A 13,356-nucleotide genomic window follows, 5' to 3' on the forward strand; every position below is an offset into this window, starting at 1 on the left:
CTGGCCTCCTAGTTCATCTACCTTCTCAGTGCCCATGACCTAGGCAGCTGGCTTGCACATTAAATAGATGGCTAGACTTAGAGGCAAAAGACCTGAACTTGAATCTTGCCTCAGACACTAGCTGTGTGAACCTTGGCAAGTCACTTAACAGTTTCCTCATCTGTAAAATGGAGATAATAATAGGGTTGTCAGAGGATCAAATAAGTTAACATAGGTAAAGTACTTTACAGATCTGTTCTATTAGTATATCTTTACCCCACCTCAGTCACCCACAGGGATGGTCATACCTCAGCTCATGCCTTTACCTATAGCTACTATCTTCATGATCTTGAACTCTCTGACCATAATCTCCCAGTCTTCCATCTTTCCTGATGCCTCGTTATTCCCAAATAATCTCTCCATATTCAGGCCCTTTACATCACCCTCAGCATCTTAAACTGAGCATGCTCTGTTCCTGAAGTCAATTGCCCCTGTTCTGACTTCACATTTTTTGTTTTTTTGTTTTGTTTTGTTTTGTTTTACAAGGCAATTGGGGTTAAGTGACTTGCCCAGGGTCACACAGCTAGTAAGTGTTAAGTGTCTGAGGCTGAATTTGAACTCAGGTACTCCTGAATCCAGGGCCAGTGCTCTATCCACCGCACCACCTAGCTGCCCTTTTTTTTTTCTTTTTTTTTTTTAAGGCAATTGGGGTTAAGTGACTTGCCCAGGGTCACACAGCTAGTAAGTGTTAAGTGTCTGAAGCCAGATTTGAACTCGGGTCCTCCTGAATCCAGTGCCGGTATTCTATCCACTGCGCCACCTAGCTGCCCCTGACTTCACATTCTTGATCTAGAGTCAGTTCAGTTATTTGATCTCTTCTGCTTTTGTGCCCCCTCCTCACTCCCCACCCCCTTGTCCTTTGGGTCCTCACTTTTTGCCAAAGTGCCATCTCTACCCTGCTTGTACACCACTAAGCACTGTTGGAGTAAGTCACACAAGCCTGCCTAATGAGTGTCCTTCAGATTTTAGTTTTCTAATCTTAACTGGGCCCTCACTGCTGCATGGGAAGCTTTTTATATTTTCCTGATTGACTCTTTATTACTTTTCTTCAGGAGATGTTCCAAACCCCTTCTTTTCTCAAGTCCTCTAAATCCATCCCCACACTCCTGCAAAGGAAGGAACTCCCTTCCTATAGTTTTTTTTTTTCTTCTGGAAAATTGACCCCATCTCCAACATCTCTTTTTTTGTGTGTGTGAGGCAATTGGGGTTAAGTGACTTGCCCAAAGTCACACAGCTCGTAAGTATTAAGTATCTGAGGTCGGATTTGAACTCAGGTCCTCCTGAATCCAGGGCCGGTGCTCTATCTACTGCGCCACCTAGCTGCCCCAACATCTCTTTTTTCTAATTCGTCTATAATCCTTATTTTATATATTGGCTTCTTAAATAAGGTAATATCTGTCAAGCATTTTGCAAAACTATGTAAATGCTAGCTACTATGATTATGATTATTATCTCCTGCTGGCTACTAATGTGCCCAGATCTCCCCCATTCTTTAAAAAAAAAAAAAACAAAACCAACTTCCACTTCAGTCTATTAGCCCCTCAAGCTATCATCTTATAGTCCTTTTTAGTTTCACAACCAAGCTCCTTGAAAAAAGTTCTTTGTCTATACTAGTTACCTCAACTTCCCCACCACCCACTCACTCCCCCCCCCTTTACATTCTACTGAAGTTGCTCTCTCCAATGTTACCAACAGTCTCTTATTTGATAAATCCAATAGTCTTTTCTCAGACCTCAACCTCTTTGAACTCTGCAGCTTTTGACACTAACACTTCTTCTCTTCGCATCTACACACTGTGTTCTCCAGGCTTTCCTCCTACCTCTTTGACTACTCCTTCCAGATTTTTGCTGGATCATCAACCAACTCCTACCCTCTAACTCTGGGTGCCCTACAAGGCTCTGTTCAGGTCTCTCTTCTCTTCTTTTTCTACCGTCTTTCCCTTAGTGATATCATCCTTTCCATCAGTGATCATCCTGATATTGATGATTCCCAAATCTATGGATGTCTCTTCTCTTCTAAGCTCTAGTCCCACATTTCCAATTGCCGGCCAAACATCTCTACTTGGATGTCTGATTATCAGTATCTTAAACCAAGCATGCATAGAACAGAAAAGAAAGTCTTCTCCCCCAAACCTGTTTCTCTTTGGGGTGCCAAACCCCCAAATGTTTCTCCTGAACTCATCCTTCTCCCTCATGTTTTATATACAGTTAATTAACAGTTTTTAAGCTAACACTTCTGTAGCAACTAATAATTAGCAACTAATCATAGATATTCTTATTCCTACCACTACAACATCTCTTATATCTGTCCTCCCTTTGCTCATTTCAGGCTCTGATCTCCTCTCAACTGGACTATTATAATAATCCTTTCCTTGGTCTCCTTGTTTCCTGTCTCTTTCTTCTTCTGTCCATCTTCCACATAGCTGCCAAAATAGTCTATCACAGACATAGATCTGACCAGGTCAGTTTTGCTCAGAAATCTGCCATGGCTCCCTATTACTAACCCAAACTTCACAGTCTGCAATAATTCAAAGGGGAAAGGAATAGGCATCCGTTGATGGCCCAACTCTGTGCTAGGCAGTATGCTGAGCACTTCCTAAATATTATCTCATTTGGGGGCAGCTAGGTGGTACAGTGGATAAAACACTGGCCCTGGATTCAGGAGGACCTGAGTTCAAATCCAGCCTCAGACACTTGACACTTACTAGCTGTGTGACCCTGGGCAAGTCACTTAACCCTCATTGCCCTGCAAAACAAACACACACAAATATTATCTCTTTTGATCCTTATAACAAGCCTGGGAGGTAGATGCTCTTCTTATCCCCATTTTATAGTTGAAGAAACCGAGGCAAACAGAAATTAAGTGACTTGCCCAGGATCACCCAGCTAATAAGTGTGAGGACACATTTCAACTCAGGACATCCTGAATCCAGGCCCAGTACTGTATCCACTCCACCACCAACCTACCTCTCTACTCTTCTCTGTACTTTGGATCTAAGCAACATTTTCAGATATTTCATGCTATTCTCCTTCATGCATGTTCTACATTCTAGCCTAACTGGCCTGTCACACATCCCCTCAAAGTATGCTTTCGATTCCTTGCCTTCTACCTTGGAATAGACTTTCATCATCCCAGTTCTGTTTGTTTGTTTGTTTTTAGTGAGGCAATTGGGGGTTAAGTGACTTGCCCAGGGTCACACAGCTAGTAAGTGTTAAGTGTGCGAGGCTGGATTTGAACTCAGGTACTCCTGACTCCAGGGCCAGTGCTCTATCCACTGCGCCACCTAGCTGCCCCTCCTCATCCCAGTTTTTAGAATCCTTAGCTTCCTTCTAGGCTCAGCCCAGGTGCCACCCCCTTTCGTGAAGCTTTTCCTGCTTTCATTCCCCTCCCCCCAGACTCCCTTATATTTCCTTATCTGTATCTAGGAGGGACTCACCTCCCCAAATGAAAATTCCTGGAGGATGGGCTCATTTCGTGGCTTGATATATGTTTGTTTAATTGAATGGTTAAGTGTGTAAACTGCTTTCTCAATCTTAGAACCTTGATATGAAGACAAAAATGAAAGTCCCTGACCTTCCTCTAAGAACATATAAATGTTATCTAGGAATAATTATAAACTCTACTGTATAGTCTCTTTGTCATGTGTAGGGTTCTCATCTTCCCAGGTAGATTATAAGCTCCCAGATGGTGATGATAGTACTTCCCCACCCCCACTTTCCGGTATCTCCCATGGGGCCAGCTATTCTGTGTGTGTATGTGGGTTGTATTCATGAACCTGTTGTTAGTTGTTCAGTCATTTTCCAGTTATATCCAACCCTTTGTGATCCTATTTGGGCTTTTCTTGGCAAAGATACTGGCGTAATTTGCCATTTCCTTCTCCAGTGGACCCATTTTGTCAGGTAATCAGAAGTTAAGGGACTTGCCCAGGGTCACACAGCTAGGAAGTGTCTGAGGCTGGATTTGAACTCTTCCTTACTTCAAGCCCATACTCTATACACGGAAGAGCCAGATGCCTCTTCATGAACCCAGGCAAGTGTTCTTCACAGGCCAGAATGATTCCACAATGGGAACAGGGAACAGTGATAAGCTTGAACATGGAGCACCTATGGAGCTGATGAAGTAAATATTGAGTATTTTGAGAAAGGATACTAACAACTAGATCAGGGCTTCTTTACATGGGGTCCAAGTTGCTTCGGGTTAGTAGTCTGGTGTTCAATACTGAGGTCATGATGCCTGAATACCATATGTCCTTGTAGTGGCCCTGAAGGGGTATGAGCCTCGGGGTCTAGCCTCCTGATTGAAAAGCTGCTGTGCCCAGTCAATAGGTATTGACCACTTTCTCAGCCCAGCCTGAGAGCTTTGCTCCCAGCTTGGTGAAGTAAGAGAAGCATAAACATTATGAAGTTGATATCTCAGCCAGGTGACCCTTGATGATTCTTTATAGAGGTGTATTGGGACCTGTTCAGGGTGACAGGGAACTGCCCCTACCCCCAGTGCTGTCTGCTTCCTTGGGAGTTCAGTTCAACTCAAGAAACATTAACCACCTCCTAGACACAAGAATCATGTTAGGCACTAGAGATACAAAGGCGAAATTTTTAAAATGATCCCTCCCCTCAAGGAGCTTGTATATTCTTCTGGGGAGACGCAACATGTACATAGGCAAGTAAATATTGAGTATTTTTTTTTAATATTGAGTATTTTGAGAAAGGATACTAACAACTAGATCAGGGCTTCTTTACATGGGGTCCATAAACTTCTTTTGTTTTCTTAATTGTGAAACTAAATTTCAATACTGTTGGTTTCCTTTGTAATCCTATTTATTTTGTGCATTTAAAAACATTAGCTTGACTCTGTGTAAGTCACTTAACCCTCATTGCCCTGCAAAAAACAAACAAACAAAACTAACATTATCCTGAGAAAGGGTCCACCAGCCTGACAAAGGGGTCCAGGACGCAAAAGTTAAAAACCTTTAGACTAAAGGCATTAGGGAAAGCTTCCTGGAGGAAGAGGTACTACCTGAACTGAACTTTGAAGGAAGAAAAGAAATCCAAGAAATGGGACCATTAAGTCATAGAAGTAGAGCAGGAAGAGACCTAAGAAGTCATTGAGTCCAGCCCCCTAATTTTACAACTTAGTAAACTGAGATACAGGTAGGTTACATGACTGCCCAGGGTGATACATCCAGTAAGTCTGTAAGGCAAAGTTTGAACTCAAGGACTCTATTTGCTGTAACCTCCCTGCCTTAAGGGGGTTAAGGAGGGGCAATGTCTAGAAATAGTGTATCACTTGTGGCAACACATGGGGGCTGAGAGATGGGTATCCAAATTATTAAATACTGCTGATGATCTGGTTTGCCACCCACACCACAGACCATGCCTCGGAAGCTATAACACTTTCATCTTCATCTCTGAAATTTCCATCTTGCCTCTTTCTCTCCCCACCCCCCTCATCAGTGATTTCCTCTTTGGGCCTACTCCTTGAGGCAGGCAAAGCCCCAAGCTATGCCTCAGTGGTCTCTGGCTGCCTTCCCAACAACCTTGGCCCAGTGGACCTACCCTGGCCAATACCTCTCTCTTTTCTCCCTCTTTCCATCTCTTTCCATCTCTCTCTGTCTCTCTCTCTCTACACACACACACACACACACACACACACACACACACACACACACCCCTATACCAAATAGACTCAGCCATCCCTTTTGGAAGGTCTCTATGACCCTCATGACACTACCCATCATCCCTGTAACTTTCTGGACCAAAGTATCTCTCCCTGGTTACCACTCCCCTATGTGTTGTCACCCTCATTAGAAATATAAGTTCAGCTCCTTGAGGTCAGTGACTATCTTTTTTTTTTTTTTTTTGGTATTGTAATTCCCAGGGTTTATAGTACTTAGCACCTAGTAAGCACTTAGCAAGTAACTTTTCATCCATTCATCCATTTAGCTAGAACATAATAAGGCTGGAAAGTTAGGAACCTTGGGAGAGAGGTAATAGAATATTGCTGTGAAATATAACATACATTTTCAGATATAGTGCATTTATCTTGTTCTGTTTGCCTATATTTGTTAGGAGGGAGGGCTTCAGTTTTGGAGGAGGTTCATGGGTAGTCATAGTGATGAAAGAAAGAAAGAAAGAAAGAAAGAAAGAAAGAAAGAAAGAAAGAAAGAAAGAAAGAAAGAAAGAAAGAAAGAAAGAAAGAAGGAAGGAAGGAAGGAAGAGTATAAGTGAAGCTTTTTTTTAGTGTACAATGAGGCATACACAGATGAAAGTTCAGAAGGGGACACATAAACAGGACAGTTTTATTACTACTGCATTGAATTTAACATAACACTTAAAAAACTGAAGGTAATAGAAGTTCAGTTTCATACCCAATCCTTTTTTCTGGTCTTTAGATATTAAAATATTCATGTTTGTTTGTTCGTGTGTATGTGTGTGTGTAGAGAAAGAGAAAGGAAAGAAAGACAGAGACAGAAAAATTTGAGTCAGATTATTGAGGGCCTTAACATGCAGGCTGAGGAATATATGTTTTATCCTAGAGGTAATAGGGAGCCATTGATGGTTTTTACACAGGAAGTGGCATGGTCACATGTCGGCCTTAGATTACTTTGACAACTATGTGAAGGATATCAATGTATACGAGGTTAAGAGGGAGGGAGGGAGGGAGAGAGAGAGAGAGAGAGAGAGAGAGAGAGAGAGAGAGAGAGAAAGAGAGAGAGAACCAATCAGAGGAAGGTCTGCGGTATGTTGAATAGAACCTCTGTGAAGAACTAATGTATAATCTGTACCAGTAGGGAGAGAAGTTCTCTTGAATGCTGTGCTAGGTATACTAAGACAAAATTAAATTCCCTGTCCCTCCTTGAGGATACATTCTACAGGAATATATTAAGTTCTACTGAAAGTGATTAATAATCTAGGCAAGAAAATGATGAGGGAGGTATAAGTTGGGGGTGTGGCAGCCACAGCCATAGGGATAAAAACTGGGATGAATATAAGCAAAGTTATGAATAAAGAATCTATGGGACTTGGCAACTATTTAAATATGTAGGAAAAGAGAAAGAAAAGGAAACTGAGGGCACAGGGAGGTTATTCTATTATTTAATAGAAAAAGGGCAGTTTAGAGGAAGGGCACGTGGAGAAGATGAAGAACTTGGTATTGAACATGTTGAGATGATAGAGTTCAGGAGAAAGGTTACAGATAAATATATAAATCTGGGCATCATCTGCATAGTTTGGGGTGATAATTGTGTTCACAGCTGCTTCTCCAACTACCCACCCCTAGTTATACCCTCCCTACCATCATCTTGGGTTCTAATCTCTGGGGACTGGCTAAAGGTGGGTGGGAAAGGAATACTTCCCAGGAGAAGTATTCCCACAATTGGCCTGGGATTCTCTTGGGGTGCCAGAAAGACTCAGGATTTCGGCGCCCCAAAAAGGCTTGTCCCTAAACCTCCTACATGGCTTGGGAAAAGATGATGGGTCATGGTGATGGTGCTATTTCCATATATTTGTATAGCAATGTACTGTTTATAGAGCACTTTAATATTGTAGATGTTCTCAGGGAGGAAGGATAGCACAATGAATGGGGCACTAAACTTGGATTCAAGAAGACCTGGTTCAAATTCTGCCACAGTTGTTTAACTTCTCTGTGACTCAGTTTCCTCATGTGTAAAATGGTAGGGTGGACTCCATGGCTTCTAAGATTCCTTCCAAATCTCAATCCATGATCCCCAATGAGCCCGTGTCTTTTGGTTCCTGAAACAACCGTGGAAGGAATACAGGAAAGGGATTGTTAACCCCATTTTACAGATAAGGAAACTGAAACACAGGGCTATTAAAGTGTCTTCCTCAGATCACACAGCCAGTCAGTGGCAGAACTGGGACTCGAACCCCATTTCTGACTCCCAGTCTGGTGCTTTTCTCACTCTACAAAACAAAGGCCTTCTCTAGAGGACAGCCTTTGTTTCATTTACTTGGGGGGGGGCGGAGATTAGCAAAAGAAAGTATGCCAGGGAACATGGGCCATGCAGTGTTCTTGGGGCTCCTCTTGCAAGGATCATCTGTGGGACATTCTCATTACAGAGCTCCACACAGGAGATTGGAGAAGAGCTGGCAGATGACATCATCTACAGTATCTCTCTGCGTAAAGTACAACTCCATCACACCGCCAACAAGGGACAGCGATGGCTGGGGGTAAGTGAATGACCCCAGGGGTTGGGAAGTAGAGCATGGGATTTAGAGATAAAAGGCACCTGAGGGATTATCTAGTATGACCCCTTTGTAGAAGGGGAAACTGAGGCTAATAGAGGTTAAGTGACTGCTCACTGTCACATGGAGAATAAGGGGCAAAGCTGGGATTCAAACCCATGTTTTTGCCTCTAACCCCATATTTCCACTATGTCAGGAGCACAGTTTGTTGTCCTTTCAGTCCCATTTGGGCTGACTTTTCTTCCCCCCACCCCAACTCTCAACATAGTCTGTTATACATGCTCCTCAATTAAATTTCTTCCCTCTTGGCTTCTTTATTTTGGGAAATTGTGTTTCTGTGCTTGGGAGAATGGGACACACAGACTTCCCAGTGTCTCTGGGAACATCGGTGGGGGCAGAGGAATGATCCTCTTTCTCTTCTCTCCACTCCCAAGTTTGAGAATGAGTCTGCTTTGAACTTGTATGAGACCTGCAAAGTTCGTACCATCAAGGCAGGGACGCTGGAGAAACTGGTGGAATACTTGGTATCAGCCTTCAGAGGCAATGACTCCACCTATGTCACCATCTTCCTGTGTACCTACCGTGCCTTTGCCACCACCAAACAGGTGCTGGATCTCCTGCTCAACAGGTGAGTGAGCCTTACCCCAGAAGGATCCTTCCCATTTCCCACCACCCATTCTAGAGCCATGTCCATTAACCACCTCCCAGCACCCTTCAGTCCTGGTCCCACTTGCCTCTAGTTCCCCAATTGGTTTTTTCCTCGCCTCAGCAATGAAGAAACTATACCTACCCTTTGTCTTAGACTGAGTAGACAGACTCCCAGGAATCACAGATGGGGGAAGAAGAGAGATTCTTGGAGAGCTCTAGAAAAGGTGTGGGGATAATTCTAAAGAACCAGAATGGAAGCATGTTAGCCACTGCCTTGCTGGGAGAGGATGGACTAGGAATGCAGAATGAGATGCCCATTTTTGTACATGGATGGGGGAATTTACTTTGCTTCATTAAGCATATTTCTTCCAAGAATATTCTTTGTTGTTGTTGATCAGTTTAGGGGTGCGGGGGTGTTGCAAGAGGAAATATATGCTTATTGATTTTTAAGAGTAATAAAATTAAAATACTATTTTAGACATGGGAATGGCATGCTCCTTCAGAGCCTGGGGTCTAATGCATTATCCTTGATCATCCAACCAGGTATGGCCGACTACACCCTCAAGCCAATGGGGATCGTGGGCAGCAGGCCACAGATGACCGGCTGGAGCTAAAAAAGTAAGCTGGGCTTGGGGCTGAGAGGAAGTAACCATTCCCTTGCATGTGGGAGGGCTGCATGCAGTGTGTAAGGGCCCCGGGGTCATTTGTAAGGGATAGGGTTAGAGTTCTGACTCACCATACAGGTCTTCTAAGTCTCTCCTAGGAAGATAGGGATCAATAATGACCCAGGGTGTGGGCTATTATTTGAGACCTCAGCAGGACAAGGTATCACCCTCCCCAAGTCACCCAAGAAAAGTTCACCTTATCCAGTTCTCCTAGTCCCTCCTTATGGAAGGTGGAGGGGAGGGAGTTTCCAATGAGGGGGAGGAGGAAAAAGTTAAACATTGCTGTAAGTCAGACATCTTGGGTATCATGGCAAGACAGAACCTAGTTTTCAGGATCCTACTTATCCACAGCCAGGTGGATCTCAGAGGTTCTACAAGGTGCATAATGGGAGGGAAGAGTTATCAGTCATCTGTAAGTCTTTTATGGTAGGTACTATGAAGAATACAGAAGAGGGAGGAGAGAAACAGTGCCCGACTTTAAAGAATTTACAGTTTAATTAAGGGTTAGGTTGTATGATACAGTCTATATTTGCTGTCAGAGTATAGGGTGGGGGAAATCATAGAACGTTAGATCTCTAAGTTTTTAGAAATCAGATAGCCCAACTCCATCCTTTTGTAACAGAGTAAACTGAGGTCGGAGGGGTCAAGGAGTCTCCTAACTTCTAGTCTAGTGCCTTTCCACCCCGTGATGCTGAAGCCCTTGCCCCCTGAATCCCTCCTTCCTTAGCACCATTTCCTCCATTCTGGGAGCCTGGTTGGACCAATACTCTGAGGACTTTCGACAGCCCCCAGACTTCACCTGCCTCAAACAGCTCGTCTCCTATGTTCAGCACAACATCCCTGGTTCAGACCTTGAACGCCGAGCCCACCTCCTCCTCGCCCAGTTCCAGAGACAGGAACCCAGTGAGGCAGAGCCAGAAGGTGAGAAGGGTTCTTTCCTTATTAGAAAAAGGGAATCAGGGCCAGGATGACACAATGGTGAGCCCCTACAGGATTGGCAAGGGCTAAGGAGGTCCTAGGTTGCATTTTTCTTTGAGTTGGATCATGGATTGGGTTAACCTGGAAAGTTTCCTAATAGAAATGGATCTTGTTAATAGAAGAATTAAAGGGGAAATGTAGTTGTGATCTCCTGGGTCTCTTTTGTTCCCATTCCTGTAGTCCCAGAGTCTGTCTGCTCCTTCCATCTGACAGAAGAAAATGGACTGGGAGAAGGAAAACCTGACTTCCTGGTCTTCTCTCCAGAGATGGTCGCAGAACAGTTCACATTAATGGATGCGGTTAGTGGCTGGCTTATGTTGGCATCACCAGGGTATACCTTTCCCTGTAGTCTTTCCAAAGCCTTCTGCCCTCTTATAGACATTGCCTAGGGACCTTTCAAGCCAGTGCGGGGTGTGGGGGGAGCCTTCTGACCACTTAGGATTTGTTATATTCCTGAGAAGAGGACAGTGTCCCAGATCACCCTAGGCTTTCCCTCCAGCTTGCTGACCTCACAGACAATAATACTGAGTCCTCAGTTTGGGGTACTTTGGAGAAGGGCACACAAGGAGTGGAAGACATTCCCTACCCTCAGGGAGCTCTGTTGTAGCTGGGAGACAGACACAAACATGACGATGATTTGAGGACACTTAGAATGTGAAATGGAGCAGCTTTCCTATTTGGAGGTGATATTCCTATTTCTACCTTCAGTGGGCACTTAGGGTTCCTCTTCCAAGTGGAATGGAAATGTCCCCCAGGAATGGAAACAGGTTGTCTAGAAATAACTGATATTTCTTCAGCATTAAGTTGGCATGATGGATAGAGAACAGGATTTCAGATCAGGAAGATCTTGGTTTGAACCTGGAGAAGTTAACTTATTCTTTCTCAGTCTCAGTTTTTTCTCTACATTGTTAAGTGCTGGAGCCAGACTATTAACCCAGGGCTTCCTGAATCCAATCCTAGGTCTTCTTTGCTATACCACTCACTATCTGCGCAATATTACCCCAGCCCTCTTTGTAACCAAAGGCCTATGTTTGCTAGACAGTCGGTTATAACTAACAATTCAGTCAAGATTCCTTGTCCTGAGAAGAGATTAAAAACCTTAAATTTATTAGCACCATGTTCTCATCCCTGAATAGCCTTGATACAGATGCCAAAAGCCCACCTTCTCTCTTTCAGATGAGACCCTTGATGCCTCAAGGCCCAAGAATGAGGAGGTTTTGGTAGGATTAATGGGACGGGGCCAATTCCATTTATCTCTTTCCCAGGAGCTGTTTAAGAAGGTGGTCCCCTATCACTGCCTGGGCTGCATCTGGTCCCAGAGAGACAAAAAAGGCAATGAACACTTGGCACCCACCATTCGGGCCACTGTCTCCCAGTTCAACTGTGTCACCAACTGCGTCATTGCCACATGTCTAGGAGACCGAGGTCTGAAGCCCCAGCAGCGAGCCAAGGTGGTGGAGCGGTGGATTGAGGTGGCTCGGGTACGGAGGAGACTGTCACCAATGGGGATCATGATGAGGAGGGAGCATTGCATGGCGGGGCTGCGGCTTTGAGGATTATAACCTGCTAGCCCCTTCCATTATTCCTGTTCCATTGAGATTCCCTCTTTTCTCTGTCCTAAAATTCCAGCCTCTAAGAATCATGGCCTCTTAAAGTTGCATCAAGTTTAGCCTCCCTCCCAGCCCACACAGGTATCCCTCCATAGCAATCCCAAGAAATAGTCATTTAGGCCTCTGCTTGTACACTTCTAATGACCAGTAGGTGGCCTACTACCTCCTAAGGTGACTCAGTCTGTTCTTAGGTTTCTGGAATGGTCAGGAATCCCTTCCTCATAACAAGCCAAAATCTACCTTCTAACAGTTCTGGATCTTGTGGGGAAATATCTGAATAGAGGTCCTCTGGGACCTCAGGAGGATCCTGTACAGGAAGTCTCTCTTTGGGGGATCAGAAAGATCATCTAGTCTGGGGACAGGAAGAATGAAATCCTGATGGGGCTTGGAGGGGGAGGCAGCAGCGGGCACAACAGGCAGGATTTTCTCAATCCTATAGCCCCTCATTTCTGTGTCCTCTTCTGTCCATCAGGAATGCCGAATACTCAAAAACTTCTCCTCCCTCCGTGCCATCCTCTCTGCCCTGCAGTGCAATGCAGTTCATCGCCTAAGGAAGACCTGGGATGAAGTGGCAAGGTAGGTAACCCTTCTGCCATGGCTATTTTACATATGCAAATATCCTGTTTGACAGATGCCACCTCAAAGAATAAGACTTGGGTAGGCTGGCTGGTTGGGTGGGAGCGGTCCTCCCTGGTTTGTCTGGCCTCCATCTCCAACTTTTATCTTGCTTCTCTTGCCCCACATTACAGGGAAAGTTTCCGAATCTTCCATGAGCTGTCAGAGATCTTCTCTGATGAGAACAACCACTCACTAAGCCGGGAGCTCCTCATTAAGGTAAAGAATAGGACAATATGGGGGCAGCTAGATGGCACAGTGGTTAAAGCACTGGCCCTGGATTCAGGAGTACCTGAGTTCAAATCTGGCTTCAGACATTTGATACTTACTAGCTGTGTGACCCTGGGCAAGTCACTTAACCCCCATTGCCTGCCCCCCCCCCCAAAAAAAAAGAATAGGACAATACGGAAGGGGAAGGAGCCATTTTGGTGCCAGGCCTGGGGAGCCTAGCAAGCAAGGAAAACAATGGGTAAAATGCCCAAGAGGCCAAGTCATTAAGCAGGGCAAGTCCAGGAACTCTAGCCCCTGCCCCTGCCCCATCTTTCCTTCTGAGAAAGGACAGAATACAAGCCAGTTATTCAAAAACCCACAAAAGCA

General features: G+C 44.5%; 1 protein-coding gene across 5 annotated transcripts in view; it reads left to right on the plus strand.

Moving 5' to 3' along the window:
• The window catches only part of RALGDS (ral guanine nucleotide dissociation stimulator), a 98,775-nt gene that overhangs the window by 72,018 nt on the left and 13,401 nt on the right, over positions 1-13,356 (plus strand). For all 5 annotated transcript variants that reach the window (XM_043984994.1, XM_043984995.1, XM_043984992.1 and 2 more), the window contains exons 2-9: positions 8,118-8,228; positions 8,678-8,871; positions 9,435-9,509; positions 10,284-10,477; positions 10,715-10,833; positions 11,800-12,015; positions 12,617-12,720; positions 12,894-12,978. In XM_043984994.1, the coding sequence (XP_043840929.1) occupies positions 8,118-8,228; positions 8,678-8,871; positions 9,435-9,509; positions 10,284-10,477; positions 10,715-10,833; positions 11,800-12,015; positions 12,617-12,720; positions 12,894-12,978 (1,098 nt within the window). The remainder of the gene's footprint in view (positions 1-8,117; positions 8,229-8,677; positions 8,872-9,434; positions 9,510-10,283; positions 10,478-10,714; positions 10,834-11,799; positions 12,016-12,616; positions 12,721-12,893; positions 12,979-13,356) is intronic.

Source organism: Dromiciops gliroides, chromosome 2 (assembly GCF_019393635.1).
Source record: "Dromiciops gliroides isolate mDroGli1 chromosome 2, mDroGli1.pri, whole genome shotgun sequence".
Lineage (NCBI taxonomy): Eukaryota > Metazoa > Chordata > Mammalia > Microbiotheria > Microbiotheriidae > Dromiciops > Dromiciops gliroides.